This window comes from Bos grunniens, chromosome 15 (assembly GCF_055505025.1).
Source record: "Bos grunniens cultivar Pamir isolate PY7600 chromosome 15, Bosgru_T2T1.0, whole genome shotgun sequence".
Classification (NCBI taxonomy): domain Eukaryota; kingdom Metazoa; phylum Chordata; class Mammalia; order Artiodactyla; family Bovidae; genus Bos; species Bos grunniens.
Window position 1 is genome coordinate 82,317,250 of NC_141179.1, and position 20,913 is coordinate 82,338,162.

The 20,913-nt window shown below is 45.3% G+C and overlaps 2 protein-coding genes and 1 long non-coding RNA gene across 3 annotated transcripts; 2 read left to right on the forward strand and 1 right to left on the reverse strand.

Annotated features, from left to right (window-relative positions):
- On the forward strand, positions 1–1,200 carry LOC147358801 (olfactory receptor 9Q2-like). The gene has a single exon (XM_086338737.1). It carries the CDS (start codon positions 136–138, stop codon positions 1,078–1,080), a length of 945 nt encoding a protein of 314 aa, XP_086194863.1. The 5' UTR covers positions 1–135; the 3' UTR covers positions 1,081–1,200.
- Positions 1,201–12,255: 11,055 nt separating this feature from the next.
- LOC147358802 (olfactory receptor 1S1-like) lies at positions 12,256–13,203 on the reverse strand. Its single transcript, XM_086338222.1, has one exon. It carries the CDS (start codon positions 13,201–13,203, stop codon positions 12,256–12,258), a length of 948 nt encoding a protein of 315 aa, XP_086194348.1.
- Positions 13,204–16,344: 3,141 nt separating this feature from the next.
- LOC147358803 (uncharacterized) lies at positions 16,345–19,248 on the forward strand. Its single transcript, XR_015142509.1, has 3 exons — positions 16,345–16,505; positions 16,615–16,792; positions 16,916–19,248. It is a non-coding gene; the product is annotated as an uncharacterized LOC147358803 (long non-coding RNA).
- Positions 19,249–20,913: the final 1,665 nt, after the last annotated feature.

Below are 20,913 nucleotides of genomic sequence, written 5' to 3' on the forward strand. Positions count from 1 at the left end.
TTTGCTGATGTCCAGAGCTTTACCTATCAGACACTCAGCTTAAATCTCTTCCTTGAAAATGGCTTGAACGTCTTTTCAGGGACCCCCTTATGGGGCGCTGGGGTCTCCGCCTTCACAGGCAAACCGCTGAGTTGGATGCCTGGCAGGAATTCCACGGTAGTGACAGAATTCCTCTTGACGGTGTTCGCTGACCACCCCCACTGGGGGCTTCCGCTCTTCGCGGTCTTTCTGGGTTTCTACCTGCTCACTCTGCTGGGGAACTGTGGAATGATCCTCCTGATCCGCCAGGATCGCCGGCTGCACACCCCCATGTACTTCTTCCTCGGCCACCTCGCCCTCGTGGACATCTGCTACTCGTCCACCGTCGTCCCCCAGGTGCTGGGGGTCCTGCTGGAACGCGGCGTCGTCCTCTCCAGGGCGCGCTGCGCCGCCCAGTTCTTCCTCTTCACCTTCTTCGCGTCCATGGACTGCTACCTCCTGGCGATCATGGCCTACGACCGCTGCGTGGCCGTGTGCCGCCCCCTGCTCTACGTCGCCATCGTGACCGAGAAGGCCCGCTGGGTTTTGGTCGTGGGGGCGTACGCGGCAGGCTTCTCCAGTGCCTTGATTCGAACAGTCACCGCCTTCACGCTCTCCTTTTGCGGGAACAACCAGATCGACTTTATTTTCTGTGACCTCCCCCCTCTGTTAAAGCTCTCCTGTGGGGACAGCTACACCCAGGAGGTGGTGATCATTGTGTTTGCCGTTTTGGTTATGCCCGCTTGTATCCTGATCATCTTGGTTTCCTACGCGTTCATCGTCCTGGCCATTGTGCAGATGCGCTCTTCCGGGGGCCGCGCCAAGACCTTCTCCACCTGCGCCTCCCACCTCGCTGCTGTGGCTCTCTTCTTTGGGACCCTCATCTTCATGTACCTGCGGGACAACTCGGGCCAGTCCTCGGAGGCGGACAGGGTGGTGTCGGTGCTCTACACGGTGGTGAGCCCGATGCTGAACCCTCTCATTTACAGCCTGCGGAACAAGGAGGTCAAGGAGGCGGTCCTGAAATCCCTGAGCCGACCGAAGGTTTCTGGAAGGTCCTAGATGGACCTTCATCAGATATGTCACTCCTTAGTTGCTCCACCTTTTCTGTCTTTCCTCAAGTGTCACCTACTTGGGAAGATTTTCCCAGATAACCTTATTAAAATTGCACCTAACATTCCATCTCCATTTTCTGATTTACTGTGTCATGTAATACTCGTCAGGGCTTTCCGGGTGGGTCAGTGGTAAAAAATGTCTGCCTGTGATGTTGTAAGAGGTGCAGGAGATGCTGGCTCAGTCCCACGGTCAGGAAGATCCCCTGGAGGAGGGCAGGGTGTTGTCCCACTCCAGTATGTGTCCCTGGAGAGCCCCATGGACAGAGGGGCCTGGTGGGCTACAGTCCATAGCTCCAAAACAGTCGAGAAGAATAGGACACGACTGAAGTGGCCAAGTACACACGCACAGAATACTTGTCAGGATCTGGTGCTCTGTGTTATGCATATTTGATATTGTCTGGTCCTCACGACTAGAAAGGAAGCCACGTGAGAAGAAGCACTTCTATCTGTGAGATTCATTTCTGTATGCCCCCGGGGCTTAGCAAAGCACCTACCACGCAAAAGGCTCTCAATAAATATTTGTTGAACGTATGAATTAATCCCAGGTTCCAGTGTCGACCTTTAAGTTCCAACTTCTTCTGTTCTGAGTGTTTTTATCTGCCAAGTGGGTTTACCTAACGTAAAGGACCATAATTTTGAGGATTCAATGCACGAATGGGTAAGAACCATGCCGATCTTATTCCCTAGCATCCGTTGACTGTAATGCATTGCCCTGCACAGCTGATGAATGAAACGAATTAAACCCTATCTACCGACACAGCTATGTTTTGATCCAAAGGGATTTCCAAACCCCATCATTTATGTTTTCACTGTTTCCCCTCTTATTGTTTCTGTGGGTTTTGAATGATAATAATATGAATATTAGTGATGATAATGATGGATAGATAGCAACAATCAAGATTTACTAGGCTTTATCACCTTCCAGGAATTGTGATGTTTGCTCCAGGAATTATTTGATTTAATTCTTTCCACAACACTGTGAAGCATATTTTGTTATTATTCCTGCTTACTGGTGTGGGAGGCACCTGGGAACTTAGAGTTGAGTAATTGTGCCAAAGTCAGCAAGCAAAGGCTAGAGTGAGGTTCCCTCGCGCCCCACCCAAAACCTGAGCTCTTCACAGTCTCCTACTACGATCTACTTCCCACCCTATGTAATTACTCAGTCTGGGATTTATTGTTATTGCAATTTTCTTTTTCCTTTTACCTGGTGAAGAAAAGATAAAAGGCCAGTCAGTAGAGGTACAAGGCAGTCAGCAACGTTTATTTTATAGCCCTGATGTGTTGGTACTGTGTAATGTGGAAGTGTGTGTCAGTGTGGTGTGTGTGTGTGTGTGTGTGTGTGTGTATGCATGCAGTTGTGTATGAGAAAATGAAGTGCACAGATTAAACAGATGGTGACTTCTGAACTCTAGGACCTTTCATTTTAAGGACATATAACAAAAATTTTAGAAAAGAGTTGAGTGGATATGTTTAAGAAAAGATACTGGGAGAAAATTACAGCTGTGGCCAGGAGATTTGGATTCACACAGCAGCCTTTGCTGGTGTTTTTGTGCAAATCACTTCACTTGGGGTGAAGCAACTCCATGGAGGGCATCTTGGTCATTTTTCAAATATTAGCTGCCATGTGATGTTCCTGACCCATAAACTTCTGTCATAGGTGCTAAGAGGCATTTTGTATTGTAGAAAGAGCTCAGAATTTGGTACCAAAGTGTCTAGTCTGTCACTTCTTAGTCCTTATGGCTTCAGGTCCGTTAAGGCCTATCAGCCTGCTTTCTCAGCTGTGAAATAAGGCTTACTGAGCATTTACTGTAGGCAAGGTTTTATGTGATGGCACCCCACTCCAGTACTCTTGCCTGGACAATCCCGTGGATGGAGGAGCCTGGTGGGCTGCAGTCCATGGGGGCCCGAAGAGTCGGACACAACTGAGGGACTTCACTTTCACTTTCCACTTTCATGCATTGGAGAAGGAAATGGCACTCCACTCCAGTGTTCTTGCCTGGAGAATTCCAGGGATGGGGGAGCCTGGTGGGATGCTGTCTATGGGGTTGCACAGAGTCGGACACGACTGAAGTGACTTAGCAGCAGCAGTAGCAGGTTTTATGTGCAGCTCATTTGTCCTCACAACTTGGTGCATGTAGAGGATGGGAAGGTGCTGGCTGGCATTCATAAGCATAAACATTAATTCATAAACAGCGTTTTCATGGTGATTGTCCCAGACCCCACAGTCCACATGTACTGATGGGTGGAGGGACCCACAGCTGATCAGTGGACATCTTCATTTCAGAACCGTCTGAAACTATATTTCCTGGGCCAGGATTAGCTTTGGATCCAGACACCTTCTGAGGTAAAGAGTTTACTAGTAATTTTTAAACTAGCCCTCAAACTGGCATACACTTAAATGCACACTTAAGCTAACAGTAGACTCTAGGCTAAAAGCTTTACATGAATCATTTATTTTAGCCCTCCCAACAAATTTAATGGAAAGTAATTATTACTGACTTCATGTCCAAAAGAAAGAAATTAAGACCCAAAGAGGTTGTGTAACTTGCCCAAGTATCAAGAAACTGACAGACCAGGGAAGGTGATCTCAGGTGTCCAAAGTATGTCCTCTTAAATGATACCCAGCCTTCTGTATTTTTCCCTCTTTTTCTTCCAGGCCCCAGTACTCAGTTGCAATTTGCTTCAGAGGTGTCTGAATTTCAGTTGCTTTCTTGGTCTCAGTGTTTGGTAGGTCTGGGCTTGTGTGGATGCGTCTAATGGACTGACATAGATATGAAGTTCATGGAACTCATGTTTGCCCTCTTGTAGGGCGGTGATGTGAATTGGGGAATTTGCATCTCCCTCAGAAAGAGCAGGATTGGCTCAGATGAACTGTTGACTTCGGAAGGCCTTCTAGAGCACCTCTGGAGTCAAAGCTTCCTCCAGTAAGTAGTTCATTAGCGTGGGGTCTCTGAACTATCTTCCTGATGGCTCAGTCACTGAAGAATCTGCCTGCAATTCAGGAGACCTGGGTTCGACCCCTGGGTAGGGAAGATCCCCCAGAGAGGGGAATGATGACACACTTCAGTGTTCTTGCCTGGAGAATTGCATGGACAGAGGAGCCTGGGGGGTACAGCGGGTGGGGTCACAAAGAGTCAGACACGCCTGAACGACTAACACTTTCACTTTCACGAGGGCTCCAAACAGTCGCCAAACTTGTCTCCATGTCTTCTTTTCCAATCCTTAGTGATCGTCTAAGAATTCAAGATTCCTTTCCAAACACGGATTATTGCTGTTTCCTACCACTTAATAGCATTAAAAAATGTAATCTATTATTTTCTTGTATTTATCATCTATCTATCTCCATCATCATCTTCTATTCATTATCTATTTATCATCTATCTTTTATATCTGTCTCTCTATATCTATTTTCTATATCTATCTACCTATTCATCTATCATTTCATCAGATATGACTCAAAGGATGTACCTGAAATCCCTTCTGATTTACAAAATCTTTTTAAAGACAGCTTCACTGAGGCAGAATTGACAAGCAATAAATTGCATAGTAAGTGTACAATTTGGTAAGTTTTGACGTGTGAATACACCTGGGTAAGTGTCACCAGAATGAAGATAATGGACACATAGTCACTTCTCAAAGTTTCTTTTGTCCATTCTACTCTCTTGAATGTGCCCCTTCCCACCACCCACCCCTTCATAAACCCAGGCAACCACTCATCTGCTTTTTTCAGTCTCCATTAGCTAGAATGTCTTAGAATTTACGTAAGTTTTATATAAGTGGAATGTCTGACTTTTCCCACTGGCACGCTTATTTTCAGGTGCATTAGTGTTGTGAGTGTCAGTAGTTCATCCCTTATGATCACTCTTGCACTGCATGAATACGCCATGGTTAGTTTGTTCCTTCACCTATTCATCAGCATTTCGCTTGTTCCTGGTTTTTAGCTTTTTTAAAAAAAAGCTGCTGTGAACATTCCTGAAAAGTCCTTTTATGGATGCACACTTTCGTTTCTCTCGGGTAACGATCTAGGGCAAGCATCGTCGGATCACATGGGAGACACATGACCAGCATTTCAAGAAACTGCCAAACTGTTTTCTCCAGTGGCTTCATCACTTCCCATTTCCACATCTTCCACATCCTCATCAGCACTTGCTGTGGCCATCCTTTTTAATGTTAGCCTTCTAGTGGGTTTATATGGTACTTCACTGTGATTTTAGTTTGCATTTCTCTGCATCTCAATTACATTGATGTTGAATTTTTAAATGTGGTCACTTGCCTTTAGTAAGTCTTTGGTGAAGAGTCCGTTCAAATCTTTTGCTATTTTAAGTGGGCTTTCTGTTTTCTTATAATTAATATGTGAGAGCTCTTTATACTTCTAGATACAAGTCCTTTATCAGATATATGATTTGCAAATGTCTTCTCCCATTTTCTACATTTTGCTTGTGTTATTCTTAACAGTGTCCTTCAGACAGTAAGTGCTTTTCATTTTGATGAAGTCCCACTTATCAATTTTGTCATTTATAGATTGTGCTTTTGGTATCATATTTAAGAAATATTTGCCTGTCTCCATGGTCACAAGATTTCCTCCTTTGTCTTCTAGAATTTACAGTTTAGGTTTTACGCTTCTGTGTAGGACCCATTTTGAGTTGAGTTTTGTGTATGAAACAAGGTTTACTTTGAAATGGACACTTCTACATATGGACGCTCGATGTTCCAGCGTCATTTGCTGAAAAGACTGTCTTTTCTCCACTGAATTCCCTCTGCGCCTTTGTCAAGAATCAGTTGTCCGTGACTGTGGGCCTGTTTTTGGACTCTTCTGTCCCAGTGATGTATGTGTATGCTTTTACTCCAACACCACACTGTCCTGAATACTAGGGTCAGAAATGAGGCAGTGCTCGTCCTTCAACTTCATCCATTTTCATAATCATTTTAAGTATTTTAGGCCTTCTGAATTTCCATATAATTTTTGAAATCCAGTTTTTCTATTTATGCAAAGATGTCAATTGCAATTTGAGATTTCATTAAATCTGATTGATCAATTTGCAGACAATTGACATAATACCAGTACTGATTCTTCTGACCCATGAGACTGATGCGTCTCCTTTTATTTTAGCCTTCCTTAATTTCTGTGTTTTGTACTTTACAGTGGATAGGGTTTTCAATTCATTTGTCAGATTTATCCTTAAGTATTCTATTATTTTTGATGCAGTTGTAATGGTATTGATTTTTGAATTTCAGTTTCAACTGTTCCATGCTTGTGGAAATACTATTGATTTTTTTATATTGCTCTGGCAACACTGCTAAACTTACTTATTAAATCTAGTAATTTTTTTTGCAGATTCCAATGAATTTTCTACTTAGGAAATCATATAAATAATAGTTTTTCCCTTTCTAATTTAAGTGACTTTCTTTTTCTTGCCTGGCTGTGTTGGCTGGAGCCTTTGATACGATGTTTCTCTGTTTTTTTATTCCAAATTTGGTACCATAAGTTCTCCTTTGCACTGTTTTCTGAGCCTGTGGCGTATTATTTTATTTTATATATTTTTGTTATGTTTATTTCTTTAATTTCTCTAGTTTTATTGAGATCTAACTGACATATGGTATATGTTTAAAGTGTACACAATAATGATTTGATTATATATATATATTGAAATGATTACTACAATTAGTTTACATCCATCACTTCAATTCAGTTCAGTTCAGTCGCTCAGAGTCGTGTCTGACTCTGCGACCCCATGGACTGCAGCACGCCAGGCCTCCCTGTCCATCACCAACTCCCAGAGTTTACCCAAACTTATGTGCATTGAGTCAGTGATGCCATCCAACCATCTCATCCTCTATCGTCCCCTTCTCCTCCCGCCTTCAATCTTTCCCAGCATCAGTATCTTTTCCAATGAGGCAGCTCTTCCCATCAGGTGGCCAAAGTATTGGAGTTTCAGCTTCAACATCAGTCCTTCCAATGAACACTCAGGACTGATTTCATTTAGGGTGGACTGGTTGGATCTCCTTGTTGTCCAAGGGACTCTCAAGAGTCTTCTGCAACACCACAGTTCAAAAGCATCAATTCTTCAGTGCTCAGCTTTCTTTATAGCCCAACTCTCACATCCATACTGGAGAAGGCAATGGCACCCCACTCCAGTACTCTTGCCTGGAAAATCCCATGGACGGAGGAGCCTGGCAGGCTACAGTCCACGGGGTCGCAAAGAGACGGACACGACTGAGCGACTTCACTTTCACTTTTAGTCTCTGACCTTTTATTATGCAGATTTTCACAAATGACTTTTACCAGGTTAAGGGAGTCCCCTTTGATTCCTAGTTTGTTGAGATATTCCCCCCCACCCCCAAAATCAAGGATGAATAATGGATTTTGCCCACAATCAATTTCCGCATCCATTAGCATCATCACACAGTTTTATTTTTTGTTTATTAATATGGTGAGCTACGTTGATTGCTTTTGAAATGTTAAACAATTCTTGTGTTTCTAAGAGAAACTGTACTTGATCACAGTGAGAAATCCTTTGATTATCAAAGAAAGTAGAAGATGTTCCTGAATATTCTTGGCTCATTAAAAAGGTCACCAAGGGTATTGTCTAAAGTCATAGGCCAGTTTTAAAAGGGATTTGGAGTTCTGAGTCGTCTAAATTCCTCTATTAAAAAGAGACTACAGAGAGAGACATAAGCCATGGAAGGAAGACAGAGGCAAATGAGAAATCTGAGATGTTTCCATCTTCTGAGAAATATGTTCTGAAGGGGGCATTCCCAATCTGAATTCAACCCTGAGGATGTAGATGTGGTGGGGAGATGGCTAAGGACGAGAGCAGCATGGACTGAAGAGGGCAGATGAGGATGTGTGGTTTCAGGAGTGATGGTGGCCCCTGTGGTATTTGAAACAGTTGATCCCCCCTTTCTTTGGAAGAGCTCTCACTTCCTTCCTCCATCTTCCCGACTCTGTTCTGTCTCCTGCCTCCGGGGCTGCCGTCCTCAGCCTCCTTTGCTGGCTCCTTATTTCTGAATATCAGAGTCATCCAGGACTTAGCCATAGGTCTTCCTCTCCCTCTGAGGCCACTCCTTGGGTAATTTCATCCCATCTCATGGCTTTAAGTGCTTGAGGTATTTAAATAAAATGCAGATTCTTTGCTATGATCTCCATGATTCAACCAGGTTAGGTACCTAACTACCCCCAGGACTATATCTGTGTACCCTCCCTTTCCCTCTAGTCCAATGTACTTACTATTCCTTCAGGATGTCAGACATGTCCTTATATCAGGATCTTTATTTATTTATTAAAGGATCTGCTCTTCCTTTTTCTTGGAATATTATTCCCCAGATTGACTCACAGCTTACTCCTTAAGTTTATTCAGGTCTCAGCTCAAACACCTAAGACAAGCCTTCCTCCACCCCTGAACTTCCCTCCCTAAAACAGCTATTCCAACTTGTGACACTGTCTGTCACCTGACCCCACTTCACTTCTTATCAGAGGCTTGCTTGCTCCCTCATAGCATAGCCAACATTTATTTATATGTTCATTTCTGTCTCATGCATTATAAACTGAGAACTGGGAAAGCAATGGTGCTGTCTTATTTTGACTCTTACTAAATACTAAAATTATTTGTTAAGTGAATAAATGTATGAACATTTACTGACACTTTATACAGTAGGTTTTACAAATTATTCTTACTCAATATATGGATTTTTTCCTACACATTTCTGAGGCATTTATGTTACCTACATTTAGAAGGCAGAGGTTTTTATTAATTTATTCATAGAACCACAAGTCAGCTTTTCTCAAGTAAGACTAACACAAAAGAAAAATTGTGGCATAAAAGTCAGTTTATCTGTGCTTTGAACAAAATCTGTATACTTTCCAAATCTAATGACATGAATTATTGCTTAAATATTGTCTTTGTTTATCAAATCTTAAAAATCATTTAAATTTTTTGTCAGTTTCTCTCTTTAGTTTGTGAGTGTATTAAGGGTATAGGCTGTGCATTATTCATTCTTTTAGTCCCAGGGCCAGACTCAGAGCCTGGTGAAGAGAAGGTTTATAATAGATGTTTGTTGAAAATGACAAATAGAGGAATGATTCAGGGAAATACAAGAATTTAGGTACAGATTTATGCCTTTCTTCTGAAAACCCGTCAAGGTTTTCATAAAAGTTTGTGATTCCTTATTTCCTTAATCAACTGTCTTTTGTGTCCCAAACTCAATCTTCATTTAATCTCTCAGGCAAGCTTCCAACCTGCATTCAAGTTTATTTCTAGCCAACTCAGCTTCCCCATTACTCACTGCAGATGAGTGATATCTTAGAAGGGATATAGCCTCCTCTGGGCCTGTAAGACAGAAGTAATAGAGGTCCAGGGCAGGCCCATGGGGATGAGCCCCAATTCAAACCAAATGATGGAGGTCTGACCATCATGGTACTTATTCCATCAAACATGGGCTCAGTGAAACCAGAATAAAGAGACAAAGTTATAGCTCTGCCTAGTTGATGTTTATGCAGCTGAGAAGATTCTGGTACCATGGTATCCATGATGACTTAATAGGCAAGACAGCTTATCTTCCTTAATATGAAAAAAGCACTTTTTGTTCCTAAAATGATGGCTACAGTAAAATGTTAAAGTGAAATAGTGTGTGTGTGTGTGTGTGTGTGTGTGTGTGTGTGTGGCGGGGCTGTGGTGTGTGTGTACCCAGTCATGTCCAACTCTTTGTGGCCCCACACTGTCTTGCCAGGTTCTCTGTCCACGGGATTTTCCAGGCAAGAATAGTGGAGTAGGTCTCCATTTCCTACTCCAGGGGATCTTCCCGATCCTGAGATCGAACCCACGTCTCTTACGTCTTCTGAAAGGGCAGGCGAGTTCTTTACCACCAATGCCACCGGGGAAACCCCAAAACGATGTAGGGTGTGATATTAATCACTCTATCCCATGAAACGAAACCATCATTTTGGTTACATGCTGCTGTATAACAACCCTCAAAAGTAAGGGACTTAAAATAATAATAGTCATTTTCTTGTTATCCCTCAGAGTTCTCAGAGTTGATGACGCAGCCAGGCAGTTTTCCCTCAGGTACCTGCCGCCAGAGCTGAGGCTGGGATCAGCTGGAGTCTCACTCCGTCACGTGGCGGGTGCCTGGCAGGAGACTCAGAGGCTTGTTGGCTGGAACACCGGGGACACCGTGCGCATCTCTCTCTGACTCTCTGTGGTCTCTCCAGCAGGGCGACCTCAGAGTAGAGGGACTTCTTCCATGCTAATTCAGGCCCCGGAGTGCATTCTTGAGACAGTGCTACAGGAAAGTGTACAGGGTTTTCTAAGAGCCTCGGGGATCATGCAGCACCACTCTGGGATCCTCTGTTGGTCAAAGCCACCCCCACAGTCCTCCAGGTTCAGGGGAGGGGCCTCAGACTCCACCTCTTGATGAGGAAGTGGCAAGTCCTTCAAGAGCATGTGGGACGGAAATGTTGTTGCATCCGTTCTTGGAAAACATAACCTGCCACGGCCGCTGTTAATGTTTTGCTGACTCTCCTCCTTGGCTACAGGGTGTTTTTAAGATGGATGAATGAAGGACATATCCGTTAGGCAGTAGGCATCTAAATTCACAAAATCCTGGACCTGGAGTGCAACTTAGGCATTTTTGGAATACAAGGGAACTGAGGTTCCTTCACTGGAGTCTGGGTTAATAGATCCCTCTGGGTTCGGAGGGAAAGCCATCGAAGATGGTTTGCAGCCTCTTCTCAGCCTTGGAGAAGTCTGAGCTTTGACACGCCATCAAATCCCTCTTGCAACTAACTCAAGAATTGTAAAGGTGTGTATTGGATCCAAGACACACGAAAGCCCTGCTGAAATGGCTTTGAGGTGACAAGGGCACGTACATCTATTTAAATTGGTCAGGGGGGAATCTGTGATCAATGAATAACTTATTTGATGAGATGCAGCCGTGTGCTAGAAAATGGGTCCTAGTTGCACACCCCGAAGGTATTTATGTGATAAACAACTAAATAAAGTTTCCTTGACTTCCAGCTCTTTCTCACGATGGTGCATACCCACTGCCTTCTCTCTCATGATCGTCATTCCAAGTGTGGAGTGACTGAGATCTTTAGAAGGCAGGTCTGGGCACCACGAGATCTCTGCCTGGCTGTCACTGAGTGTGGTTTGGCTGTCCTGTGTCCTTCTTGATGTTTGCGTAAAGCTTAACTCTTTGTGCATCCTGTGAGTTTGATTGGCAACCTGAACCCAAGACCGCTGCAGGTGATCAAGCAGAGAAGGCATTGCCGCGTCTGACAACGTGAATTTTGGAAGATCCCTCCAGGCACCCTCAGTTGGAAGCAACTGCTATCAGTGGCCTCAGTTTGGAGATGAGAAACTGAGTTTGAGAAGGCGAGCTGACCTGCCTAAAGTCTCACAGCTGCTTGTGGACAGAGTCAAGACTAGAACTCAAGTCTTCTGTGCACACGCTCTCTGGTTTTGCATTGGCATGCACTCCCCAAAATGTGTTTTGCACAGTGCTGGCCCCATGTATTGCTCTGTGATGAACCGTGTTCTGTATGACTGAGTTTAGTTTGGAGAAATGCTGCGTACCTAGCCCCCTGGAGATTTATACTATACTAAAGGCTCTGAGAAAACATCTCGTTCAGAAATTTTGCTCCATTTAGCTCAAAGATGCCCCAAATTATTTGAACATGGGACTCTTCATTTTTACAACTATTAAACATCTGTATGAATAGCAAATTTGGTGAAACAAGCTATGAGGAAAGCTGGCACTGAGAAAGCTACACTGAATAAAGGGATTAATGACAACTGTCCTCAAAGATGCAACAACCAGATTGTAGGTACTCCATGTGCTTGTTATTAAAAAATCACAAATTGGTTTTAAAATTTATAAATAGTTTGTACCAAAGTTAGTAGTAATGCAGACTATAATCAAGATATGTAGAGCTCTTGTGAGTTACCACGGGGGTTAGGGGTCTTGTTTAGAAAAATCAGTGCTGTGTGGAAAAGTCCCAAGCCCTCAGAGTTTGGAATAGGAGACAGATTTCTGAAAGCTCATCAAAAGTTAAACCATCACATCTATGCCACAGATACTGAGCAGAATCAGCCATTCTGCAATGGGGACAAAGGAATTCAGATGCTCAGGGCATCACAGGGAGAGCCCTTCTCCCATGGAGGAGTCTCCTCAGGGCCCCTTTCATGTCCTTGTTCCTCAGGCTGTAGATGAAGGGGTTCATCATGGGGGTCACCACAGTGAACAGCACCGCCCCAATCTTGTCTCTGTTGTCAGGGTCAGAGGATGAAGGGAAGAAGTAGACCCCTGCGATGGTCCCGTAGAAGAGGAACACGACTGTCAGGTGAGAGCCACAGGTGGAGAAGGCTTTCCACTGCCCCTCTGTGGGTGAGAGTCTCAGGACAGCCCTGATGACGCAGACATAGGAGATGAGGGTGAGGGCGAAGGGCAGGGTGACGACCCACGAGCCCACGACAAAGAGCACGAGCTCATTGGCTGTCGTGTCTGAGCAGGACAGCCTGAGCAGCGGGGCCAGGTCACAGAAGAAGTGCGGGAGAGCATTGCCATCACAGAAGACCAGTCGAAGGAGTAGAAGGGTGTGTGTCAGGGCGACAGCATTACTGAGGACCCAGGGGATGGCGGTCAGCCAAAGGCAGAGCCTGGGTCCCATGATGGCCGTGTAGTTCAGAGGGTGGCAGATAGCCACAAAGCGGTCACAGGCCATGACCCCCAAGAGGAAGTTGTCAATGACAACAAAGACAATAGAAGAATACATCTGTGTGACGCAGCTCTCATAGGAGATGGATGGACTCTTGGTCTGAATATTCATCAGCATTTTGGGGACTGAGGTGGAAATGGAGGAAATATCAGCAAAGGCTAGGTTGGCGAGGAAGAGGTACATGGGGGTGTGAAGGTAAGAGTCCAAGCCGATGGCCAGAATGATGAGCCCGTTCCCCACCACGGTGGCCAGGTACATAGCCAGGAAAAGCGCAAAGAGGAGCTCCTGCTGCTCAGGTTGGGTGGAGAGTCCCAGGAGGAGGAATTCGGAGATGCTCGTTTGGTTTCCTAGATGCATATTTCTGCTGATCTGGAGAAAGGACTGCAAAGTCTTCACCCCCACAAGGAAACCCAATGTGGTACTATTCAACTGGGGTCACGGGGAAGCCTGAAGGGGAATGAAGGGTGGAAAAAGGTTACTTAATAAGGGAACTATTTCAGCAGTGCAGAGACTCAGGAAATGCCTTAGAAAGAAAAGACAGGAACATGATAGATACTTCTCGATGAATATGTTTTAAGCTCTAACATGGTTCTGAATGTGATTTTTACAGTTGGCTCCAAATGTTGTTAGATGCCCTGAATTGAGGGCAATAAGTGATGTACGTGGTTTTCTGAAGATGCTAGATCAGCCCTGAAGGAGTTACTTAAAAATTGAACTAACTGGTCCTAAGACCTTTCCCACCACTCACCTGCATCCTTTTGAAGAGTCATTAAAGCGCAGAGTTTGGGAAAGTAGAAACAGCTAAGTGTTAGGAACCCTTATGGGAATATATTGTCATGTGGGTGCTCCTTCTCATTCAAGTTAGGGGGACACTCCCCCAAAAGAACTATTCTTGGAGAATGTGTACAAGAAGGGGAGACCAGAATTTTACTTCATTCGTGCTTAGATGTTAGGTGGATGGAGAAAAACCTAAAGACTCGGGTTTGCCTCTCTGTCTAAAGCTGGGAGCTCAGGGCATCAGCTCACGACTGATACGGCAGGACCGTCCTGCATCCTCACACGGGACAGAGCACGAGTTGCCCACAGGCCAAGTGGTGGCTTCAGGAGGTCATTGAGCTCAAGCCTCCTTATTGGGACTCCAACCAGGAAGAAGCCTTTTGTGGTAGAGGAGGTTATAGAATAAGGGATCAGGGAGGGGCTCTCTGATGAAACAGCAGTCATAGAGAGATCAGGGAGAAAACTCATCACCCTTGTCAAGGAAATGCTTCATGGACCAGTCCCTAAAAGGCCTCTGAAGAATCCCAAGTGTTCTCACGATGGAGCAGGCCTGCCACCCAGAACTCACAGCCCCTTAGTATTCCATGGCAGCAGACAGAAGACATCCCCCTTTCCACCGCCAGCCTTCTCCTTGTGGCTCCCTGCGACACACCCCCACACTGCAGAGCAAACTCAGCTCAGAAGGGAGGATGCAGGCTGCGAAGGACGTGAAACTGAAGTTTCTGTTCATAACTGGGCAGGGCTTTTGAATCCCTGGTGAAGTAGGCCTTTAGTACCAAGGTAAAACTTATTTTTAAAAACTAGAAGCAACCAGAAAGGCATAGAGACCTCCCAAGATATTACCCGGGGGTCAGGGAAGGGAGATTAGACCCAGTCTGGTTTTCTTTGTGGCTTATTGGGAACACTATTGTCTGGAGAGCCAAGCGGTGCTGGTCTGGTCTTTCCTGATTTCTCCTCATTTTTTGCTCTCCTCTACTTAATTCCCAAAATTCTCGTCCTTAAACAATGAGAGAGAGCCAAGTCCCCAGGTAGCTTTTCTTTCCATGAAGAGGCCAGGAAAGAAAGAAAGAAACCTCCACCCCAGGGTCCTGGAAGACCAAAAGGGATCAGAGACTGGAGCAGGGTCCCGGAGGTCGCTCCGACCCTGAGAAGCTTGACTTACAGATGAAAGACGGATGGGGGTGGAGGGAGAGAGAGAGACCGAGGCTTGGATGTAGGAGAGAGGCGCCAAGGCCAAACTAAAGTAAGATAAAGGACCAGCAGCACGTCCCTCTAACCCCAGGGCACGTCCCTCTAATCCCAGGGCCAGACACCGAGCAGCCTTCGAGGGTCCTGCGAGGGTTGAGCCCTGGACTGGTTTGGGATCGACTAGCATGAGCAAGTGTGTATTTTGAGTGACAGTCTCACCTTCCTGCCCTCCCTGTCCTGCCACCAGAAGTCCTGCAAAACTCGCCCGAGTCCCTGGGGCCCCTGCCTAACTAGCTGAGAGCCGCGGTGCTACAGTCTAAACGGGCTCACCTCTGAAAGACGCTAGGACCTCAGGAAGTCACTGGACTGTAGACCCCACAGCGTAGCTTGTTGACGACAAGGCTGCAGGGGGAGACAGAGAGCAGGTCCCGTGTACTTCCCAGAAGCAGGCTCTTTCCCCAAGCACAGAGCTGATAAAGGCACGGGCAGGCTCACATGGGACAGTCAATTCCTCCTAGGCCCCTGGGGACAGTGTCCCTGAAGGCTTTCCTCAGGACAGATGGGTGTTTTCACACCCCAGGCACCACGAGGTGCGCGGGGAACAGACGGGCTGCTCTGTTTTCTTGTTTGTCTTCCGGGCCTCTTCCCACCTGTGATTTCCTATTTGTAACTTAGGTGCTTAATGCTCTTTGTAGCAACTGAATTGTTTGCTGCGTGTCTTATGTCCCCAGTGAACTGGCAAGCATTTTGAGATCGCCTTCTCTGTTTCCTCTCTAGTGCCTAATCGAGGGGAAACAGTAAACACCCTGAGAACTGAGGGTAATTCCTGCACTAGGGATTATGACTCCAAAGAGACGCCATCTCCCATGGAAGTGGGTAGACTACAGTCTTAGTCCCACTTGAGTGAAGGTCAGGGTTGGAAGGGAATCTGGGGACCGAGGGATTCAGCACTCGGGGCTCACAGTTGCAAACTAAATAAACTCTGGGTTTTTACGAGTGGAAGAAACAGATTGAGATGATACTGGCTGGTTCACAGATACACTGGGGAGGCTGCAAATACGGACCCTGAGGTAGACAGGAGAAAGGGATGGTATGTAACCAGAGACATAAGCAAAATTCATGGACTCCTACATCTCATGATTGCATCTGCTTCATAATATAATTCAGTGATTTCTCACCCTAAACAAGAACACTCACTCCCCCTTAACAGGAAATGACTTAACCTATAGGCTGATTGAGTTCATGAGTAACGTCCAAAATAACTGGGTGATGGAGAAGAAAGCAAAGGCAAGCTGTTTTATCTGCCTATCATCCTCTGTCTGGTCACGACCAGAAAAGAAATGTGTGTGGAATCAGAATCCTTTTTTCTACAACTTGTCCATGAGGGATACTTTTGAGTTCCTTCTCCTACTACTGTTATGATCTGAAAGTTTGTGTCCTCTTAAAATTCACATGTTGAAACATGACCCCAGGTGATGGCGTTAGGAGGTAGGGTCTTGGAAGCTGATTAGGTCATGGGGACAGAGCCCTCAGGAATGGGATTAGCATCCTTATAAATGAGGTCTGAAAAAGCTCCCTTGCCCCTTCCACTTCGTGACGATGCAATGAGAAAATGGCAGTCCGTGAACCAGGAGGCAGGCTCTCAGACACTGAATTGCTACAGCCTTGGTCTTGGACTTCTAGCCTCCAGGACTGTAAGCAATAAATTTCTGTTGTTTATAACGCCACCTGGTTGTATTTTGTTATAGTAGCCCGAAGGGACTATGATAACTACTATCTCAGCATGGGTCTTCTCATTTCTAGAGCCTGAAGGAAGAATCCAAGTCTTGAAATTTTATTGGGAAGATGAAATCCCACGATGTAAGGAAGAGGACAAGACAAGGAACAGAGGCTGGGCTAGATGCAGTATAATGCAGTGGACTGAATTACTGCAAGGGTGAGTGTTCACGAGATGCAAGAGCTGGGGAAAACTACTCATCAGGTAAGTTTTATTATGTTAGACTCCTCTGCAAGGAGAAATCATAGCTGGGATCAGTCCAGGGAGAGAAGAAAGGGACACCTGTGTACCCCATTTCTTTTCTTCTCTTGCTTCCCATCCACCAAGGCTCACCCCGTGGGGACCTGACTCTCTTGAACTTGCATGCTGCATCATCTGGCCCCTCGGTGGCCACACAGAAGGTCGGGAACCACATTCCTCAGTACGACTGTTGATCTGAGTCCAGAGGCTGAGGGGAATTTGCGTGGTCACGCGTGGCCCAGCTTCAGTGTGGGGGAGAGCTTGGAAAGAGGCAGCAGCATTTGGAAGGAGAACTATGTCTTTAGAAAGAAGAGAGTAATATAAAGCTTGTGTCCAACACGATCCACCTCTTGTGCTACTCATATCTATTCGTGCCCCTCCTTATCTCTAGTTTCATTTTTTTTTTTTGCAAAACAATGAAAATACTGAGAAGGGAAGTGCAAGTCCAGTCTGTCTAGAGGTCCTCATCCTTTGTTCATCACTTCCCAGCGATCCCTTTAAGGAGGCTTGAAGGGAATGACATGGTTGGATGAGATGGTTGGATGGCATCACCGACTCAATAGACATGAGTTTGGGTGAACTCTGGGAGTTGGTGATGGACAGGGAGGTGTGGTGTGCTGTGGTTCATGGGGTTGCAAAGAGTCAGACACGACTGACCACTGAACTGAACTGAATTGATAGATCTTTTATTCTCAATTCTCTCTGCTCCCATGTAATAAATACTATGAAATAAGATTTTTGTCAGACTGGGCTGAGCTTTTTGTTGTTCACTCACCCAGTTGTGTCCGACTCTCTGTGACCCTGTGGACTGCAGCATGCCAGGCCTCCCTCTCCATCAGCAACTCCCGGAGTTCACTCAAACTCATGTCCATCAGGTGGGTGATGCCATCCAACCGTCTCATCCTCTGTCGTCCCCTTCTCCTCCTGCCTTCAATCTTCCCCAGCATCAGGTCTTTCCCAATGCGTCAGCTTTGAGCTTTGGAGAGGCACAGTTAAAAGGCGTGTTTTCCTTTTTCACCCCTGAAGTACTAACTTTTGACCACTTGGGGGCAGTATCACCCTGGTTGAGACCGCCCCCGCTTCAGGGTGGTGGACAGAGTCACCTCCGGGAAAACTAAGGCGAGAGTGTCAGCACAGTCCTCCAGTCTGTAGCTGATGCTGAGACTCTGATTAATATTCTTCCTTTCCCTCCGCCATCACTAAATCCTAAATGAAGGACGTGTGTGCTGGCATAAAATGGGGTTTCTCAAGTTGCTTCATAAGCATCACCCAAGCGTGTGGTCTATCCTCTGAAGACTGTGCTCCATCTCTGCTGAATAGCTTCCTTTTCCCAATGCCGCGAGTGCCGTCCTTTTCCTTCTCAAGAGGACTGGATTGAAATCAAAAAAAGGAAACCAAGGCAATTCACAAATTGGATCCAGTGGACAGAGAGAAGCCCAAGCGATGATCACCATCGCATATAAAATACGTACTGGTTTCCACTGTTGTTGTTGTCTGCTCACTAAGTCGTGTCTGACTCTGCGACCCCATGGACTGCAGCACGCCAGGCTTCCTTGTCCTTCACTGTCCCCTGGAGTTCGCTCAGATTCATGTCCATTGAGTGATGTTATCCAACCATCTCATCCTCTGCCGCCCTCTTCTCCTTTTGCCTTCAATCTTTCCCAGAATCAGGGTCTTTTCCAATGAGCTGGCCCTTCACATTAGGTGAGCAAATTATTGGAGCTTCAGAATCAGTCATTCCAATGTATATTCAAGGTTAATTTCCTTTATGATTGACTGGTTTGATCTCCTTGCAGTCCAAGTACTCTCGAGAGTCTTCTCCAACACCACAGTTCAAAAGCATCAGTTCTTCATTGCTCAGCGTCCTTTATGGTCCAACTCTCACATCTGTACATGACTACTGGAGAAACCATAGCTTTGACTATACGGACATTTTTGGCAAAGTGCTGTCTCTGCTTTTTAATATACTGTCTAGGTTTGTCATAGTTTTCCTTCCAAGGAGCAAGTATGTTTTAATTTCATGGCTGCAGTCACCATCTGGAATCTGGACTTTGGAGCCCAAGAAAATAAAATCTGTCATTGCTTCCACTTTTTCCCCTTTTATTTGCCATGAAGTGATGGGACTGGATGCTATGATTTTAGTTTTTTGAATGTTGAGTTTCAAGCCAGCTTTTCCACACTCTTCTTTCACCCTCATCAAGAGGCTCTTTAGTTCCTCTTCACTTTCTGCCATCCAGTTCAGTTCAGTTCAGTCACTCAGTCATGTCCGACTCTTTGCGACCCCATGAATCGCAGCACACCAGGCCTCCCTGTCCATCACCAACTCCCGGAGTTCACTCAGACTCACGTCCATCGAGTCAGTGATGCCATTCAGCCATCTCATCTTCTGTCGTCCCCTTCTCCTCCTGCCCCCAATCCCTCCCAGCATCAGAGTCTTTTCCAATGAGTCAACTCTTTGCATGAGGTGGCCAAAGTACTGGAGTTTCAGCTTTAGCATCATTCCTTCCAATGAACACCCAAGACTGATCTCCTTGCTATTTAGGTTGGTCATAACTTTCCTTCCAAAGAGTAAGCGTCTTTTAATTTCATGGCTGCAATCATCATCTGCAGTGATTTTGGAGCCCTCCAAAATAAAGTCTGACACTGTTTCCACTGTTTTTCCATCTATTTCCCATGAAGTGATGGGACCAGATGCCATGATCTTCGTTTTCTGAATGTTGAGCTTTAAGCCAACTTTTTTACTCTCCACTTTCACTTTCATCAAGAGGCTTTTTAGTTCTTCTTCACTTTCTGCCATAAAGCTGGTGTCATCTGCATATCTGATGTTGTTGATATTTCTCCTGGCAATCTTGATTCTAGCTTGTGCTTCTTCCAGCCCAGTGTTTCTCATGATATACTCTGCATAGAAGTTAAATAAACAGGGTGACAATATACAGCCTTGATGTACTCCTTTTCCTATTTGGAACCAGTCTGTTGTTCCATGTCCAGTTCTAACTGTTGCTTCCTGACCTGCATACAGGTTTCTCAAGAGGCAGGTCAGGTGGTTCTGCCATTAGAGAGGTTTATTTGTATATCTGAGTTTGTTGATATTTCTCCTGGAAATCTCGGTTCCAGCTTGTGCTTCATCCAGCCCAGAATTTTGCATGATGTACTCTGCATACAGGGCTTCCTTGGTGGCTCAGATGGTAAAGAATCTGCCTGCAATGCAGGAGACCCGGGTTTGATCCCTGGGTTGGGAAGATGCCCTGGAGAAGGAAATGACAACCCACTCCAGTATTCTTGCCTGGAGAATCCTCATGGACAGAGGAGCCTGGAGGGCTACAGTCCATGGGGTCACAAAGAGTTGGACATGACTGAGTGACTAAGCACACAGAACTCTGCATATAAGTTAAATAAGCAGGGTGACAATATACAGCCTTGTCTTCTTTCCCAGTTTTGAACCAATTCATTGTTCCATGTAAGATTCTAACCGTTGCTTCTTGATCCACATACAGGTTTCTCAGAAGACAGGTAAGTTGGTCTGGTAGTCCCATCTCCTTAAGTATTTTCCACAGTTTGTTGTGATCCACAGTCAAAGGCTTTAGCACAGTCAATGAAGCAGAAGTAGATGTTTTTTCTGGAATTCCCTTGGTTTCTGTATGATCCAACGGATGTTGGCAATTTGATCTCTGGTTCCCCTGCCTTTTCTAAACCCAGCTTGAACATCTGGGATGTCTCAGTTCACATACTGCTGAAGCCTAACTTGAAGGATATTGAGCATAACCTTGCTAGCATGTGAAATGAGTGCAATTGTGAGGCAGTTTGAACTTTCTTTTGCAGAATCTGTGATTTTATGTGGTTTTCAAAGTCACTGCTGAGAGAGATAATCGTTATGAAAATACCTCTTGTGTTGATTTTTGACGGTGTACTGCGGCTTATTTTTAACCCACCCAGTATCCCTGAAACAAACTGCCCGAGATGTACTGTTGTACGGTAATCTCTTGCATTCAGTGATTTCCCCACCCAGCCATCTCTCCCTCTCCATGCTTTAGTTGTAATTGGACAACACCCAGGTGCTTGGGCAAACACTCTCTATTTGGTTTTCT